The sequence below is a fragment of the Dermacentor silvarum genome, chromosome 3, assembly GCF_013339745.2.
Source record: "Dermacentor silvarum isolate Dsil-2018 chromosome 3, BIME_Dsil_1.4, whole genome shotgun sequence".
Lineage (NCBI taxonomy): Eukaryota > Metazoa > Arthropoda > Arachnida > Ixodida > Ixodidae > Dermacentor > Dermacentor silvarum.
Genome location: NC_051156.1, coordinates 220,789,163 through 220,807,968, shown reverse-complemented (window position 1 = coordinate 220,807,968; position 18,806 = coordinate 220,789,163). Strand labels below are relative to the sequence as shown.

General features: G+C 48.8%; 1 protein-coding gene across 6 annotated transcripts in view; it reads right to left on the bottom strand.

The window, feature by feature from the left end:
* LOC119446713 (homeobox protein cut-like) overlaps positions 1 to 18,806 on the bottom strand; it is a 365,290-nt gene that overhangs the window by 123,872 nt on the left and 222,612 nt on the right. Inside the window, exon 1 of one of the 6 annotated variants that reach the window (XM_037711234.2) lies at positions 2,201 to 2,504. The exons of the other annotated variants lie outside the window; for them this stretch is intronic. Coding sequence (XP_037567162.1) covers positions 2,201 to 2,231 — 31 coding nt within the window. The 5' untranslated portion in view covers positions 2,232 to 2,504. Of the gene's footprint in view, positions 1 to 2,200; positions 2,505 to 18,806 lie in introns of those variants that run through there. 6 annotated transcript variants of the gene reach the window in all.

Genomic DNA, 18,806 nt, shown 5'->3' with positions numbered 1-18,806 from the left:
TTCTTGTAGTGCACATTTTGTCTACTGACGGCATACAGCCTTGTATTAGCACTGACCTATGATCTGATATAGTCCACAGACTTCCTGTGAAGTAAACACAGCTTATGTAAATTACTTTCCGGTCTGCAAACTGTATAGGTGATTGTCTGTGGACCTTATATAGACTGGTGCAGTAAATATTTCTAAGAATAAATAGGCTTCATGAATCCGAAGCCGCGAAACCATTCGTCACAGACGCTGTTAATTTAAAATGGTCAGCACTCGCGAACAACACCAGCTCCTTCGTGTATCCGCGCCTTGAGTCACAAAACTTATGTTACTAAGAACTCTTCGAGGATAACCGGAACTAGAACGCCGGTCGACGTGATGGAAAAGGAACCGGCATACGGGCTGATTTAGCGAAGGTATAGTGCCGTCGAAAATACCGCACTTGTTTTATGAATCTCGGCGCTTAGCTCTTCTAGCAGCTGCTGTGACGGAATTCTCCGCACTAGGTGTGTGTAACCCGCTCGATATGGCACATGGCAATGAAGTTAGCAGTGTAGAAACGAAGAACGGATTACCGAAAGAAATATCAGATATTATCAGTCATGAATCCAGGATACATCAGCTTGTAAAGTGGCAACAGTCATTCCACAATAAAGAAATAATAATAAAGCCATAATCACACATTGCGAAAGCAGCGTTCCCAAATGAACATTGAAATAACATACTTTCTTAAAAAGTAGAAACAGCGCGCGAACGCTGCTAATACAGCTTCTTCCAAAACTGCACGCAGGCATGATCAGGCACCGACCGCAGCTAGTGCAATAAGCTTGAATGAAAGTGCACCGAACAATGGGCGCACGCTATTATAAAGAAGCACCCGACTTTCGGCCAAGTATAGCGAAATGATTGCGTTACCGAAGGCTGCTCTAACACGCAGCCGTCGCGCTAACGCACGTGTGCCCATCAGCGTCACGCTGACCGCTGAAAAATATGCCAACCGTGAAAACAGCACGACCGACGCAACTCCACTGTCCCTTTTAGATAGGTCAGCACGAGTTGAGTTGAGACGTCAGGCAAATGCCACCCTTCACTTAAAGCGCCAAGTAAATACTAAAAGCCGGAAAGGAAAGCGCGGCAAGAATTAAGAGAGACGCTGCGCCGCTGTGAACCGCACATGTATACGTATATAGATCTGGAGACATCGCGGCTTTTACAAACGTGGGCGTGCACGATTACCGAAAAAAACAAAAACAAACAAAGGGCTCCGATCGAAACGGGAAGCAGTGCACAGACCACGAGACCTGCGAGAACCAACAACGACCTTCGTTGTTCGCATCGTGTGTGAGCATTCAAGGGATCTAGCCAACGGGCGCCTAAAGTTCCCTAACGGAGGCGTTGATACGTTGCCAGTGGCAGAAACTGATTCAAAAAATGCACCGTTGAACGAATGCTGTTCTTCCTGTGCAAATCAGGCTCCTGATTAGCAAGCTTGGTGCCCCGTGTTCGCCCCAATGCAAGTCCTTGTCCGGTTCATGTAACCGGACAAGCCGAAACTCACTGGTGCACAAGTTTCGAGATCACATGCGTTCAAGAGAGCGTGAAGCGGACGGCGCGGCTCGGTCTCACGAATGCCACCGCGTCCCTTTATAAAAGCTTGAGTTTAAAAACAAATGAAATGGAAGACATGCGGCTTATCGGGACAACATCTGCCGAGGTTCGGCTTTGCGTACGTAATTAAGGTTGGTTTATGCCACATCGGGCCACTCGTCTTCCATGGGCTACGAGTGGACTAAGTAACACGTGAAAAAAACAAACACTTTATAGACGAAAGAAACTTAAGAAGTGCTCTAAATACCAGCCTTGGGGGAATGTCCGGGGCCCGTGCGCCTGTTCAACTCCGAAACTTTGTGTTGCACGTGTAGTCCCTGTGCGATGTCATGAGGCGGTGTAACAGTTCACGTTTCGCCATCAAAAGCGGCATCCGAAAGCAAAATCTGTCACACAGAGAACGCAATCTCGATGCCAATAAAGGGACGATCTGAATGACAGCGGGAATCCGAAAATCACCGCGGCCGCAGCCGTAGTCGAAAGCGTGCGCTTGCCGGAGACGCGCGCGGCGGACGAGGATCCTGCGCACCGTGCTGACCGGAACCGTGACAGGCAGTGTGTGTGTGTGTGAGAAAGAGAAGGGGGTCAGGAACACAGAACGCACCTTTCTGCGAACAGGGCATCTCCAGCCGCATGTCGACGACTCCGCTGTCACAGTCCGCCGCCGTCGCCGACAAGGGCGCAACGCCGCCGATCAGCGCCGATCAAGCGCACTCCGCTGCGAGCACTCGACGCCGACGACCACATACAAGCCAAACGCGCGACTGGCATGCGATTGCCCGAAGCCCGTCTGCCGCTGCTCGCTCGCTTCTCTCCCCCACTCCATCACGGTGGTTTTCGGGACGGCCGACAGATGGCGTGGCGCTCCCGCGCGCAGCTTCGCCGTTGCTTCGCGCGTGTCGGTCCATCGCCGCCCATCCCGATGAAGAGAGAAGGGGGTCCGCTCTCCGACAAACAAGTTTCTCCATCGGTATCGAGAAAAGATCCGGCCGCCGGGCGGCTTCTTTCCCTCCACCTCTGCGGCGGGGATAGACACCCCCGCAATCGATCCCCCACGTGACTCGAAGGGGGACTTGCCTTCGCGTGCTTGGCTCCTCCCATCGGCCCCTTCTCGCTCTCTCGCCCTCTCTCTAAACGGGGAGCGCCGGCGCGTTACTTCGGACGGTCAAGGGATGCAGCCGTCGTTGGGACAGCTCGCGGTGCTACCGATCACGGTGTTTCACACGTTACCGGGGAGGAAGACGGGACGCTGCTTGTCTCGCGAGAGCAGCCGAGCCACGGACGATGGATTTTGCCAGAGTTGACTGCGAATGTTACCGTAATTCTTTGCTCTTGCCTTCTTGCATCACGACCTCCCCTTCAAATCCACCACGAATAAGAATACACAAATTAAAGCTTTAGAATATCAAAATCGTGGATTGTGAGCGGCTACTGTTTATATATGATTTGATACGGTGTTACGCGCGAAAACACACACGCACGCGCAGGTACAAATAGGTCCTATAGGTGAACCTCAAAGTGGGTCAAGAAACATTCACTTTAAATCAACGGTTCATCTACCGCTGTCCTGCTCTCCAGCGATATTGATAGAATTTTATGCACGTAAACCAGTGCCAGAAGACTCAAAAGCGAGTGTGCAATCTACGATTAAAGTGGGTGAAAGTATTCAAAGAAAATCACACGAATAGCACATGTGTGAACTTTGTTGCAGATCAATCTCACAAGATCTCCTGCTTCCTTCGAGAGGCAACATTTCCTACAAACCCAACGTCACAAGTAAAAAGTGATGAGTGTTTAACTACTTCAATACTGCTACGAAACTTCGCGTTCCCGACTGTAATGTTGTTCCAAGCTGCTAATAATCATTTCTACCTTACATTAAAGTGCTTCTATATGCGTATGTGCCAATGCCCTCTATAATGCGTCCGGAGGAGAACGCCAAACAAATAAGAAAAAATAATCGCAACTCTTTGTCTGTACCGCTGATCTGCGTTAACCTGAAATAACCTACGTTGTACGCTTCGAAACGTCCGCTGAGTTGAAAAAAAAAAAAAAAAAAAAAGATGACACAGAGAACGAGGTGCGCACTAGTGCCCGATTCGAAAGAGATTAGTGAATCCTCTCATCAACCATCTTATGCCGCAGACTTTCCTGATGGTAACTTCGGTAAAATATGCTGGAGTATATCGCTTCAGAAGCTTCTGAAAAAAAGCAAAAGTTCGAGCCGATCGAACTTTCGCGACACGTGTGCTTCTGTTCGTGAAACCTCCGAACACCACTTAAGGTCCCCGTGACGTCCGCAACCGCTTTCCTATGACATCCGAGCATGTTATAAAGCGAAGCTATATATACTTACTCAAGCGCGACGGCATATAATAGTGTGGTGAAACGACGACGACATTGACTACATGTGCGGCGCGTCGCGGAAATAAAAGAGAGAGCACGTGGCGGCGGCGGCGGCAGAAAAGGAAGAAAAAAAAAAAAAAAGGTAGAAGGCACGAGCGCAGCAGAGGCTGGTTTGACACGGCGTTCGAAGAGCCAGGGTTCGAGAGGGCTGCCCGGGTGAACCGCTAGGCAACCTCCTGACCGGTCGCGCTCCTGCGGATGTCTGTGACCAGCGCGGCGACTATACCTGCCCGCGACTGTTCCCGCCCAGTACTGTTCCTGGTCGTTCTGATCTCCTGCCGTTCCTGAACGTTCGAGCCGCCGCCACCGCTCACCCAGCACCTCGGCAAGTCGACCCGCTACGTCTTGCTCAGCGACCAAGTCGTCCCGTCACGGTCTCCTTCTACTGAAGACGACGAGGACGTGAGCGCGAGCAAGAACGTTGTAGCGTATGGACTTATAGCATGCATGTGTTACATGTACTTTAGTTACTGTGTGATGTGTGCGTCGTTCTGTTTATATGGTATATTATAGAGTGCTTATTTCTAATATATATGTTATCTACTAACCTAAACGTCTACGGCTCCATCCTTCACCACACCGCAATCATCTCTCTACAAATAGTGTATGCATCTCGCGTGGCTTCTGCATGGAGGTGCCAACGGGGAAAGGGCTGTCACTTAAGTGAACAGCATTTGGCCTTCTCAGAATCCGCGGACTCGAGATAAGCTCTGCAGAATTGGAACCGTTCGCCATAGGGGCGAAATGACGCAGGCCGTCGTGATACGAGTGCATGGCGCCAGGGTTTCCTATAGCAAATTACCCCCGGTGGGCGCAGGCGTCCGAGGAGAAGTATACGCAGGATAACTCCAAAAGAAAACAGCCATTCCAATGGAGTGCCAAGCGAAGAACAATGGGACGAATATGGCGAAAGCGCGACCATGTGCGGCAGCAAACACTTTTCCTTTTCTTATACTTTTTTTTTTTTTTTTTTGCGCCGTATCTTGCCGTCGACGAGGAAGCATCAGGAGGCCGTGTATAGAGCATGCACGACATGAGCCTTGGGCGAAAGAAATAACGCGCCGGTCGTCGTTGCAGGATTGCAATTATAGCCAGAGGTTTTTCGCTCCCCACTGACGTCAACGCCATACATATACGAGCACTTAAAAGGAAACCGCGTTCGTACATTCCCTAACTTCATTTGCTATTCTCAACGCGCAAAAGAGCCGGGTCGACCTAAAACTCGAATCAAGCATCGCAGCCAGAAAACCATAAGCGGCAATTTCCTCGTGTACGTTTCTCCTTTTCCAATGACATCACGCACGTGTACGACAGCGTTGGGCGCCCATTGTTCTCGGCTCGCTTTGCCTTTTTTTTTTTTATTCTCCGGAACGTCGCAACCACGTTTATTGCCTCGTCTACTTCCTTTCGCATTATTCTCAACCGTGTATATAGCTGAGACATTTCGTCATTGGAAAATTTCACGTTCTTGCTAGACCTCCGAGGTCTGAATAACCGCGTAAGGCAAAACTGCGGAGTCCAAATATTGCTTGAGGCAGCTCAGAATCCAGTTAGCCTCAATGAAAAGCTGCATTGAGGCTTCATGCAGCTTTACACTGATGATATAACTGCATGCTCAAGTGCCTCAAGCAATATTTGTACTCCGCAGTATTGCCAAAATCTTTTTTTATTCAAAGTCAGCTGTTCTTTCAGCCGTTTTTACCTTTTGTGATTCTTGCCGTGGTGGCACAGTGAAGAGCTGAGACGACCTATACTAACTGTTTATCTTAAAGGCAGCAGGTTTATCCTTTCGTACACTGTTGCTCTTTTTTTGTTTCAAAACTTCTTCCGCACTATATTCTATTATACTGGAATTATATATTAGTACCCCTTGAGCAATAGGCTTTTAGTACGAGGATTTTCTGATCGTGCTGGTGCCAAGTCGGATCACTGTTACAACACTAGGTGCGTCCGAGCGTACATTTTGTTCCTGACCAAATAGTAGACCTGCAAGAAACGCGTCAGTGACACATAGTTACCCTTATTTCGTATCAGCAGGCCAACGCGGCAGCGGCTTTTGCCTTCTGCTCAAGTGGTATCGATTAACGCGTCGCAATAGATCGAGGTGACCTTGGGCCCAAATGCTATAGCTTCCAAACCGAGCTGTGAGTATACCTCTGCTCCACAGCCTATATTTATACAACGCAGTGATGCGTGTACAGATCAGAGACCTGCGTGCAAAACGTCACTGCTGCCCCAGGCAGCGCACATGACCATCCCCAGAGAGGGAATGCCGCGGTGAACGCACCCCAAAATGATGGGCAAGGGAGAGAGAGAGAGAGAGGGCACCTCATTCCCGATATGATTCCACCGATCCGATCTCCTGACTCATTGATCATATAAGGAGAAAGAAGGGTCTCTGTCTCGTTTTGCCAGACCCCAGCAAAAACCAGAATTTGCGGTTCGCGAAGCGCGCGCACGCACGTATCGCTGCACAAACTGCACAACCCATTGCTCCCCGTCAAGGGCAGCCCGATATCCCCGTTCTCAGGGAGAACCAGACCTCCACCCACCCGGCATCACCCTGCGCACAGCCAGACCGCCAACGCACTGCGTGCAGGAGTAATGTGAGCAAAAAGAGTAAAACCGCTCGACGAACGGGCAAGTCGAACGCCTGCAACCTGCCCGCCACCAAATCGCGCCGCCAAAAGTCAGCATTCACGCGTGTATAGCTGGGGGTTATACTTACGTACATCCCCAGGAAAACCTTAAAAAAAATCGTTCATGCCGACCAAAAATTGCTCTCTCCGACCCTATTGCCGCCGCTGAATCGATAGTCGAATTCCCAGACGGGAAGGTTATTCTAGTTTTTCCCCTTTTCTTCCCTAAATTCTGCCCTTCACGTATGGGTAAACGGCGGGTGCCTGCCATTTGCAGCCACAATATTTCACCCTTTCTACCTCTTTATTACGCCATCCGCATGCGTCCTTCGAAAGAAACAAAATCAATAAAGAAAGGAAAGGAAAAAGAGAAAACAAATTAAATAAAGGAGTGCCCATGCCTGTGCGACCGACCTAGCCCTGCTGGTTTTGCGCAGATAGGGTAATATTCTCCACTTTCCAATAACGTTTACAGACACACATACACCGCCTCTATAGTCTGGCATATATGCCGTTCATCTCGATATGCCTTCCGCGCGCAGGTTCTTCATACACATCCTCCCGATTCTTTTTTACTTCGATTTACAACTGCATGCCACATACACTTGTCGTGCCTGCCTCTTTCAGCATTTTCTTTTTCATCGCTTTACCTCACCCTTTTGCAAGAAAGAAAAACGGGGGCGTATAGTGGGCAAAGGGGTGCCTGCCTCCAAATGGGGGAAACGCGAGGCCGCATTGCGCTTCGGGGGAAAATACGGGAAAAACGGGGCTCGTCCCGATTAAGATCGCGGACCCATTCGTCTCCCTTCGGGTCCCTCGCCCCGAATGGGGACCCGGCCCGGGAAGCCAGGCAGAAAGGGGCCAAAACCACGCGGTTGTTTGTACCCGTTTACTTGCCTCCCATGCGCGGCACGCACGCCGCACTCACCCCTTTTCTTTAAACCGGCACAGCGAAGCGCACGCACAGAAAAGAAACAAACAAAAAATAGGGAGGAAGGAGGGGGGTAGGGGAAGCGGGTAGGGGGAACACTCTCCCGCTTCGTGTGGCGCCCCGTTCTCCTGTACACTACGCGTTGCGTAATAGCTTCGCCCGCGTTCTTTCCCCCCACGCCCCGCTTTTTTTCCCGTTTACACTGACTCGAACTGGAGTAAACCCAGAAACGTGTCCGCCGGCCTACGCGACAAGGCAAAGAAGCTTGGAAGGGGAGTAGGGGGCTTAAAAAACAAAGCGTAAAAAATGGGGATGCGGGTAAGTGGGTGACGGAGGAAGGAGAAGAGGCGAATGTGCTGAAGTTGGAGAGGGTGGGGGGGGGGGGGGTGCATCCTTTTTCTCTGGCGTCATACCATTGCCATACACAAAAGCTTCTTGGGCTTCGTGTTTGCGTTGCGCGAACGGGGGAAGTGGCAGAGCCCGCTCGGAATTCATAACCTGTTGTTTGGCTACGACCCGGTGCGTGCGTGCGCGTCGGTTTCTTATGACCGTCGTAGTAGCAACACCCTCTTTTTTTCTTCACTCCTTCAGCTAGAACCGCCTGGAGCTGGGAGAGGGTCGCCTTTCTTCATATGGGGATCGAATAAGGGAAGTTTACTTTCTCCTGCCTGGGTGAAGAAGAAAAAAAGCATCCGACACCTTCCTGTATTGCGGTCTATATGCGCGCCAACTCGGCCTCGTGTTGGTCAACCACCCCGTTTACGCGTCCCTCCGGTCCGAGGTGGAACAAAAAAAATGCCGTGCGAGAAAAACGTCTTTTGTGTTGTGGGAAACGACGCCTAGGGCTGCGCGTGCATTCATCGGAGACGAAGGATTCGCGGCATTTTTCACACATTCTGGGAAATCCCTGTTTCCCACATTCGAGGTGTTTTTGTTGGCCGCTGTCGATGACCACCACCGGCAACTGCTTGCATTCGAGAGACTCCTTTATTCCCCGAGGTGGTCCTTATTTTTCTTTTATATTTATTTCAGTGGCACGCTAGAATTGGATGCACCCGGCTCTTAGTACAAGCGTTCGGAAGGCAAGGAATCACGATAAAGAAAAGCAAATCGCTGCTTGCTTTGGGAAGACGCCGAATTAGGAACCGATTGACGCGTTTCAACGGTTTTTTGGGTGAGACCCGCATTGTGTGTTAGGCCAGAGAAAGATGCAGCCAAAGGTTTCCCAGGCAATTCGCGGATTGCGTGATGGCGTTGGCGCTGAAAAGCACAAGTATCGCGTAAATCTTGAGCAGTGTGAAGGAAAACGATTGAAAAGAACAAGCGTGTTTCCCGGAATGGCAACATTTACATGTGAACCCGGTGGAAGCTCAATGCGAGCCATACATATTTCCGCAAGCTTTGTGGTAGGTATACGTGGCTATGTCAGCGATCCATGTACTACGCGACACATGTTCAACGACAACCGATCACACATTCCTCGGTGAAATGATTTTGCGCACACGTTCAGCTGTAACTGCTGCTGGCATGGAGCATTCCGCAGTTGTGAGCGCTTTGCGTGGAGCCACGATGAAAGTGCTGACGACAACTGACGCCGTGCTATATGGAAAGCCTTGCGCAAGGTCTCGACCTACTTAATGACGCAAGGCAATTATGCAGACAGAGTCGTTGATACAGGGTCATATATATAGCGCATGAACTTGGGTTCATTAACGACAAGCAAGAAAATTCTTCTAGACCTCTGCAAATATCAATGTACAGTCCACGTAACTCAGAAGTGGCGAATGCCTCAGGAATGTTAAACTGTGAATAATATCGACATCAGATAGAGAGAAAGCTCTTTATTGAAAAATCAGAGTGTTTAGCCAGCGTATTTACGCCTACATGCTACTCTGCAGGGAATGGAACGAAGGAGAAGAAAGGCCCTAGAAGGAGGTGGGCAGAAGGAAAAGGAGAAACAAAAATGCAGGTCTTGTGATGTTATTAGCAGTAGAGTAAGTGTCCGATGAGATTAAGGTAGACGGTAAATGCAAAATAAAATAAAATCACACTTTTGATGAGATGACGCGCGTGAGTCATAGTTTGGACAGCAAACCAATCGACTCAATAAAAAGTCCAGGGCTTTGCGCTGTTTTTATGGGTGAGGCCAGGGACCCAGCATCCGTGTCAATGCCCCTTGGTCGAGCTTTTCCATGTTCATTTTATGTGGATGTCACTCGTCTCTGTAAGCTGGACACTCAAGCATGATGTGCTCTAGAAATTTCATGTCACAACATGGATATGTCGTCTGGCCAATGCAAAAAAGAAGATTGTTCGTGTATGCAACGTTCAGTCGAAGCCGGTGATAGAGGGTACTCTCCAGATGCCGTGGCAGACATTGTCGTAGCCTTGATTAGAGTTCTGAGTCGATGCTGAACAAAAACTTGCGATTGCCTGAAGCTGATGACCATCATCTACGCCGTTCATTGAGCATATATCGCTTCGTCATAGCTGAAGCCTCACTTTTAGTGAAAAACACTTTTAACAATTTTATGTGATCTCTATGTTATTGTACGTCGTCAATGGCTTTTGCAGAACTGAAGCTTGGGCTAGTTTATTACTGAAATTTAATACGTTTCCCTTCGGTAATATTTATCGCCTTCAATCGCAGATTATTCTTGCACTTCGGCTTCTTTTTATTGACCAATATGGCGATTTGAATTTGTGTGCGTGAGATACGTGACGTGGAACGATGGCACAGGAAACAAGGAGATTAGGAAATGCGGCAGTCGCATTTCGACAGGGGCGAAAAACAAAAGAACGCGCGTGCACTTGGAATTATGTACACGTTAAAGATCAACAGATGGTCAAAATTATTTCGGAGTCCCCCAGTACGGCGTGCCTCATAATCAAGTCGTGGTTCTGGCACGTAAAACCCGAGAATTTAATTTTAATTTTGAAAAACTGTAGCACCCTTCCGTTCTTAGTTCGCGCTTAACCCTGTCTTTAGTTGGGGTTTCTGTCTTGTCCGCCCAATGTAACGCAATTACTACGTCCTTTCAACGAAAAAGAATAATTAAAAACGAAAGAAAGAAAGAACAAAACTAAACAAAAATTATATAACTCCAGTTTTATTTTATTTATTATTTTACATAATAAATCAAGAAAAACTCAAGGTGTATATTGCTTAGTTGTAGGCTTGCCTTTGCGGGTAGTAAAACTTATGATGCTCCGACTAGTGGTACAATTTTAAAAGTTATATTTAAAAGCCTGAACTACGTATATCAGGTTACATTTAACCCTGGGGCAAAAATATACAGCTGTAGTGAAGGTGAAATGAGAAATTATGTCAAAAAGGAAATGACCTAAATTTTTTGCAAGCGAGTGCCTCAGCTACATATCGCGTGCCTTCGGGACATTCATTAGTCCACTAATTGCTGCTTGCGCAATGAAATCACACATAGTGTGGTGCTATGTTCGGTTGCTCGTCATTTGGATGCATGCCAGGCACTGCCATTTTCTATTTGCGCGAGGCGCATATGTGGCATAACGAATGCCCATCAACGGCTCAAAAACTAATTCCGTCCTGGCCGTATTCCTTCTTTTTGCACAGACATTGCTTGGAAATAGAACAAAAAATGCATTAGATGAATGTATCACTTAATAGCACCCCCCCCCCCCCATCCCCCCTTTTGCCATATCTAATCACCATCCTGAGACTCGTCATGAGAATGAAAAGCTCCAGTGCCAAAAATTACGTCTCCGCCCAGCAACCAAACCGATCAATAATTTTTTAAATACATGTTTGTTTACAAACAAAAATACAAACAAACAACAAAGTAAGATGGCTTTCGCGTCTTTGTGCTGGGCCGCCAAACCTTCCGTCCATTTCACACTTTTCTTCACCGGCATCCTTTATTTATAAACAAATATTATTATTACTTTTCCCTGAACCAAAGACAGTGAGCAAATAGTGCCTGTCAGCGAAACACCACATTGATCTGCTCTATATATTCCGAACCTGAATTGTTTCTTTTTGTCTTACGATAATATTTTGCCATTGCTATTGTGAAAAGGAGTAGTCGTCACCACAATGTGGGAGGCTAAATTCTTTTGTTTCGTTTTCGTTTTTATTTCAATAAAACGGTAGATAAAATATACTCCAACTGAAACACAGTGTCGCATTCTTGCCCTGCGTTCATCACTAATTATTCATCCATGAAGGGATTTGGTGCTCCATAAAAGCGTGCCTTCATCAGCTACACGTCGAGGGTGGTGCTAGCGGATCTGGAAAATTGACCACGAAACGTGCAAGAAGGAATAAGAGCTGTTTGTTGCCGGCCTACATATGTGCTGTAGTAGTTTTGTATACGTGTACGTAAATAACTGAGAGATGAGTGACAGTTAAAGAAAAAAATGTTACAAGCCAGATGTGAGGCACCGTAATGTCAATGATGCAGGTGCATGGTGACAGGTTGAGCGACCGTTTCAAAGAGGTGTATGCCAGACTGGTTAATGAAGTCTGCTGTAGGAAATTAAAGGTATAGGGCACTCCTGAATGATCTCAAGTATTGTATAGTGGCGTGCGCTTCGTCTGGGTGTTACACTATAGGAGATTATTCGGTGAAGACGCATTCAACATTCATCATTTATAGCTTCTCGCAGACTACTGCTGGACAGAGTGAGTAAGCTGGAGATATCAGAACGGGTTAGTAATCAATGATGAAAACAATTATCTACAGTGCAGAAACACACAAGAGGCGAATAGCATTGTTTCCCACGTGTCTTGCGATTGGCGGCCATGCGTTCACGAACTTATATGTACCCGTGAAACCGAAAAATAAAATTTTAGTTGGAAGTTAGCGCTTGTGTCTGTCCCAAGTTCTTCATATCTTGCCTGCTTCTGCGCTGTATATAGTCGCTTTCGATGAGCCGGAGTCAAACCCGAGGCGGCGAACCTCTTCAACAGCTGCGAACCCACTCTGAGTCGCGGTTGTGGCTCGGCGTGTGTAGCGTGCAGGCCCGCCACAGGAGGACGGCTCTGTGGCTCCATCAACGTCGGCTGCTGGGAACCGCCGCGCGCGCGGAGCCGTTTTCGGCGTTTCATTTATAACCGGACCATTCATCAGTTATCGGTGTGTCAACTGCTCACGGCCTCGCCGACGGGGCCGCCTCTCAATGTGCCACGGAGGACGGGGAAAAAAAAAAAAAAGGAAAGAAGGGCCCGGCCGAGCGCCGACTCTGAGCGCCCGAAACCCAAACAAACGCACAAGTGACGCGGAGAACAACACTCCGCTTCACATCACTGCCACGACACGCTCGGATCGCCGCTGTAGCCGCGAAGGCGACTTGAGACGATGCCTTCCTCTCTTTCTTTAAAAGGGAAGCGATTGGCCCCAACTATTTATTAACGGGTGCAGCGTTTATATCAATAAGCGGAGCGAGATGGCAGTTGGAAGTGTAAGGATTTGACAGAATAGGTCGAGGAGGGTGTGGGTGCGTCGAGCGCAGAGCTGTCGTGCCCAGTGCGTTCTTCACGCTCGCTTCACTTCGAAACTCTGCGGAGGCAAATGAAAAGAAGAGGCTCCGGAAGAAGCAAAAGAAAGTTGAGAAGCGCAGTGGAGACGCCGGGCGAGAGCAGCATTTCAAACCGCTGCGCCTCTTCTCCTTTTGCTTCTCAGCGCGCGCGCGCGCTATAGTGTAGGACGAGTGTGTGTGTACGGGGCCGCTCCCTCGGGCTTCGGGGGTCATAAATGCAAAAGGGAAAGATCAATCAATTACCGCCGGCTGACTGATCCGCAGATATATGACTCGGCGCTCTTAAGGGCCACTCTGTGGCTCAATGGAGAGCGGCGCCCGTCTTGGGAGAGGAGGAAGAGAGCTGAGCGTTACGAGCGAGCGAGCGAGTCGGGAGGGAAACGAAAGGAACGCGGGAAATTAAAAATGCGCATTTCAACAGGGCGAGTGCACTTGTGTGAACGCCGAAGAGCGAATAAGAGTGAGCAGAACGAGAAAAGAAAGAAAGAATTAAATATGTAAAGAGAGAGAAAGAAAAAGGCTCGAAATGCACACGAGGGTGAGCTCATGCATGCACTGTATATAACGAGCGTGACGATCGACCAATAGCTGGATTATATGAAAACCACGGTGTTAGGCGAAATGTTTAAGCCGTGAAGTCATGCTTTCAGTGACCGAGTCAGAGTGACGCAGTCTAAATAATTAATGCACCTGTTGTGGCAAGCAATTGATGTGTTAGACGCAGGTGTGTAGCTAACTCTCTGAAACGCTTTAAAGAACTGCTTTGTAGACATCGACCTGGAATATGCCACGTGGCTTCAGCGGAATCACTGGGAAAGCAAAACACGGTCTCATTTGAGGATTTAACTGCTTTTATGTATGGCAACTTGTGCCGAAAGCCGATACCCCTTTCCCATCTAAATTTTGATTGATTGGTTGATTGATTGAGTTCAACGTCTCAAAGCACCAGCGGGACATTTGGGAGGCGGCGTAGTGGAGAGGGCTCCGGGTTAATTTTGACCACCTGCCATATCGAACGGGCAGGCAAACCTATATGCATTAGCGTCAATACATTTGTCGCCCATGAGACCACCGTGGCAGGGATGTATTTGTTCAGCAATGCTCATATACCAGAAAGTACCATGGCTTCTCTCTGTGTATTTGCTTATGATATATTTCTGTTCCAAAACAGCATGCTAACAATCAACTTTCGTTAGCGCATGTTCAGATGAAGTTAAATATATAAATTAAAGTCGAGGTTTCTTATGTGTGCTCATAAAAGGCGCTTGATCTCGGGATATAACATGGCGATACTACGCTCAAAGAACGATTCAGACGCCGTCAATATCTTCAGCCAACTTCTGCCGGTTTTTTTTTTTTTTTTAGGTTTCTTTTTTTTTCAGTTCCACTGTTTTTCTCGACAGTGCGCTTCCGAAACGACACGAGTAAAATAAGAATTAAGAAGAAAAACTGGCACTAGCATTGTTTTGTCAGCTCAGAGAGGATGGAAAAAAGCACTAATTTTTATTGTTGTGGAAGTTCGCAAATGCTAGCTTCTTCTGCCCGCTATATGGAAAGTCCCGCATTAAAAGGACAAGAAATGAAAGGTTCAATGGGCTGAGAGAACAAAAAAGGCAAAATCCAAGGACGGGAAACTGAGAAAATGCAACAGCGAGCTACGTGTATAGCAAAAGAAAGAAGACATTCGTTCTTACACAGCCATCGCTCAACAGGGAGCGGCCCTTACAGCGAAGAGCGAGCTGGGCTTCAATGCCGAGTCGAGCGACGGTCGAGCGATGCTCGGGTAGACGAGAGAAAAAGCAGCAGGAAAGGGGCGGCAGGGCCTGTGGACTATATACGCTACTTTGCATAAGTTGTCAACACAGAGCACCGGACCCCGAAAACCGTAACTGAAAAATGAGCGCGCGCGACGCGCCACTCTCGAAGCGGCTCGAGGACAAAAGGAGACTTTCTTCCACTCGGACGCCATTAGGATGCGACGCGCGCGCTGAGCAATGCGGCGACGTCATCGCTTCTCCCTTCGCATGGACGTCCTCCATGATCGCGCGAGGCAGCAGCATATAGATAGAGAACGCAACAATCGGGGCCTGCTTAGCGTTTTATTTTTCGGTACTCACAACCTCCCCACCCCGGCCTCGTGCGCCAGCGCGGGCCATTTCTTTACCATGAAGACGAGAGTACACTTTCAAATTTCCTGTAATCCAGTCCCTCCGAATGACTCCGCCGAAGCCTGGCCGCTTTATAGTTTCGAAACGCTTTCTTTTCAGGGCTCGGTGACTTCCTATTCAATGAATACGTTGTTTCCTCCGCGGCGGGATTTCCGCGATTCTTCTCTTCGTCCAATCACTCGCGATCTTCATGATCTTGCCTCATAAGATAAAGCCCCGAGGGAAAAGCTGCGTCCGCTTCTCGCGTGGTCGCCGTGTGGCACGAGAGAAGGCTGCGCGGCAAGCCTTTCGGAAGAGGCATCAGGGAATTCAATTTTTATGTGTGCGCGCGAATGGCGGCGTGCCCTATTCCCTCGTGCCTTTATGTGAGCACAAATAAATTGGGGAATTCCGAGACTCGAAACATGGGAGGCCATCTTAAGCTGTGTGCCTTCTTCGCTGACCACTTCTTTGACGGGAAGCTGTTGTGATGGCTTCTGTTGGCTATTTCACTTTTCAAACGAGCGCGACGATGCTTCCCGAGCGCCACCGAAAGTTAGTTTGAAAGTTTGTGCTTGATAAATGAGCGCGCCCGGATGAATAATGCATTGCATGCCAATGCCTTGGGTTAAAGGAAGGAGAAAAAACTTTATTTTTTATGTGGAGAATTATACGCATGCATTGCACTCGGCTAGCTATCCCTAAGTGAATTCATGCGCATTTATGGCGCGCTGTACGATGCGAAGAGGCGCAAAATGGACTGCTAGCAGACGGTCACAACCTACTCATTCTATTTTTTTTTTTTGCTTTTTCTTTCGTTCTCGACCCCTAAATTTCCTTATTTATTGATACGTCAGAGGGTTCCATCATGGGAAATTACATGCGAACTGAACGACTATTTCTGTATTTTGGGGAAACGCAAGCATGCACTGACCCTGCAAACACTACACGCACCTCATGTTGTATACCTTGCAAAGCAAGCATATGCTCCCGTGTTGTGCCTGAGCTGGGAGCGCCGATCCCCCATTTTTTTTTTATTACAAGCATTTTGCAACAGGAATGCGCTCTTCTAGGTTCAACTTAATCTTAAGTTAGTGCAATCACTGGAACAGAGCTAAAATCAAATGTGAACGTCACAGAAGACACTTGGCCTGTGCATTATAAAGCAAAAATTGTTATAGAATCGTGTGGCGCGTCATGCGCACGAAGATGGCGGTACGTATACGATATAAGCTTTTTCTACTCTTAATACCAGAAGCTGCTTCTCAGCTATGCATGTAAACCCGCAAAGAACGCCGCCAAAGACAAGCGTTATCTTAAGCACAGGACATTAACACACCTCGGTATTGTTAGCGCACGCTCACTCACGCACATGCACCGACATTTATTCCAGGCAGGCATGCACTCAGTGAGAATCACAGTCACGCCCACTCACACTCGCCGGCACTCGAGCACTTACGTCTCAGAAATGAGCGCGCAGTGGCGAATGAGTCGGTGGACTCGCGATAACTGAGCGCTCCGCTTAAGGTCCCAAAGCTGCACCGTAGGCTATGAGGGACGCACTGATGTATATAGAGTTCCATATGAGGCTAATGTTAAGCCCCTATTTGGCGTACACTACAGCCGAACCCGGATATATCGAAACCATTTATAAGGAATTATTGTGTATATCGAATAGCTGTAAAATCCCCTTGAATATCCCATGCAAATGTATAGGGCTGGTGCACGCGTATATAGAACGCCCGTTCACCAGCACATTCGATATATCGAACGCGGCGCCACGCCGAAGAGCTCAAAGCGCACTTATTTGAGCTCTATGGGGTCTTCTGGCACCTGAAGGTGGAGAAGATAACGTGCAATAAGTTGAGCCGTATGGGTCGTGTGTGCAGTCAGTTGAGCCCCATCGAGCTGTTCGGCTAGCCCGCGTGCTACCTCGAACGTCAACATCCTTCTTTCCGATTTTCGTGGCGTCGTCGTTTGGGTTGAGTGCCTAATCGTGAGTTCACTTTCAGCAAGTTCATGACCGCTGCAAGTCTTTATAAAACAATCAACTTTGACTTTGCAACGAAGTTGAAAGTGGTCCAGCAATTTTTAATTTTTTTTTGCACTTAAATAAAATGTGCCTGCCTTTTTCTTCGTTCTTTTTTTCTAGTTGCGTGCAGTAACTTAGCGGGCCTCGGACGCGCCAATCGGTAAGCTGCCGTTTCCCTCAGAGCCTATTATTTTAAATAATACATCAAATTACCTATATACCGAACTTTTTTTGTGATCCCCTTCAGATTCAATATATCCGGGTTCGACTGTATACGCACCGCATCAACTTTTTTTCTGTTTTTTTTTTTTTTTTTTTTTGCCATTAGCCTCCATCAGAACGCGACCACCACGGCCGGCATTCGATCCCGCGACCTCGTGATCAGCGGCAGAGCGCCATAGCCACTGATGGATGGAAAAAACTTTATTTAAGCGAGCGAGTTTGGACCCTGCAAGGGCCCAGGGCCACCGCGCAGCCCTCACATTACGCGCATGTGTCCAGCCCACGTAGGGCCATAGCACTGGCACCCATCGCGGCATACATGCACTCATGGATGAGCGAGCATGTAGTGTCTTATGGTCATGAAGCGTCGTTGAATACCCTCCCACGCGGGAGCGCAAAATTAGCAACGCGCCGATGGAAAGCACTGAGCGCCCGCTCTGCTGCGTGCGGACTGGTTACGCGAGCCACGAGATCCAACGTGCGCCGAGCGATGTAAGGAAGCTTCCCGATTCGGGGCACGTTGCGAAGCCATCAGCGCTCGCTCCCAATAACCTGCGTATAAATAACGCGACCCCGCTCGTGTACGAGCATCGACGATGCCCGCTCCCTCCCCACGGCTCATCTCGCGCGTCATGCCGAAGAAAAATCGGCAGTCATCATCGAAGAGAGATCCTCGCTGGGCCGCCGGATGCGACGAGGAGCTCGCGGCGGTGATCACCGCGTCTCCGTAACGAGCTGCCATCCCGAACCCTGCGCGGTCCGTGCCACGCGGGGCGCTTGGCTCCGCGACGAGCTGCTCGGTATCGGCTCCGCGCAGTGCGACCGATAGCGGCGACGCGTATGAGCCAGAAGGGAGACAAATGCGTGCCAGCCCAGCAATAGCCGGGGAATCACCCGCACTCCGAAGCGAAGAATTTGGACGGCTGGCGCGTTCACCCTCACCTCACCTCGGGGGTCGAGGAGGAGGCGGACGCACTAGAGCACGGGTCTGAAGACGTACACGCGCGTATAGCGGTCCCGACGTGACGAGTGTCATGATCGCTCCGTGACTGACGTGTGAAACTCCGCGGTCAGGGACATAAACTTGAAGGAAGACGCGAGATACAGTATATACTAGATAGCGCCCGCCACGGGGACAATGGTAGGACAACGCGATTCTGAAAGGAAAACAGACATACATTGACTCCATGGTTTGGAATCATATGCCTTTCGTTTAAAAAAAGCGCCACACATGCTTGCCGACATATTCTTCATAATTATATGTGGATGCCGACAGGGCTCTAAGCGCTTCTTTTTTTAATGGCGATTCCACCACC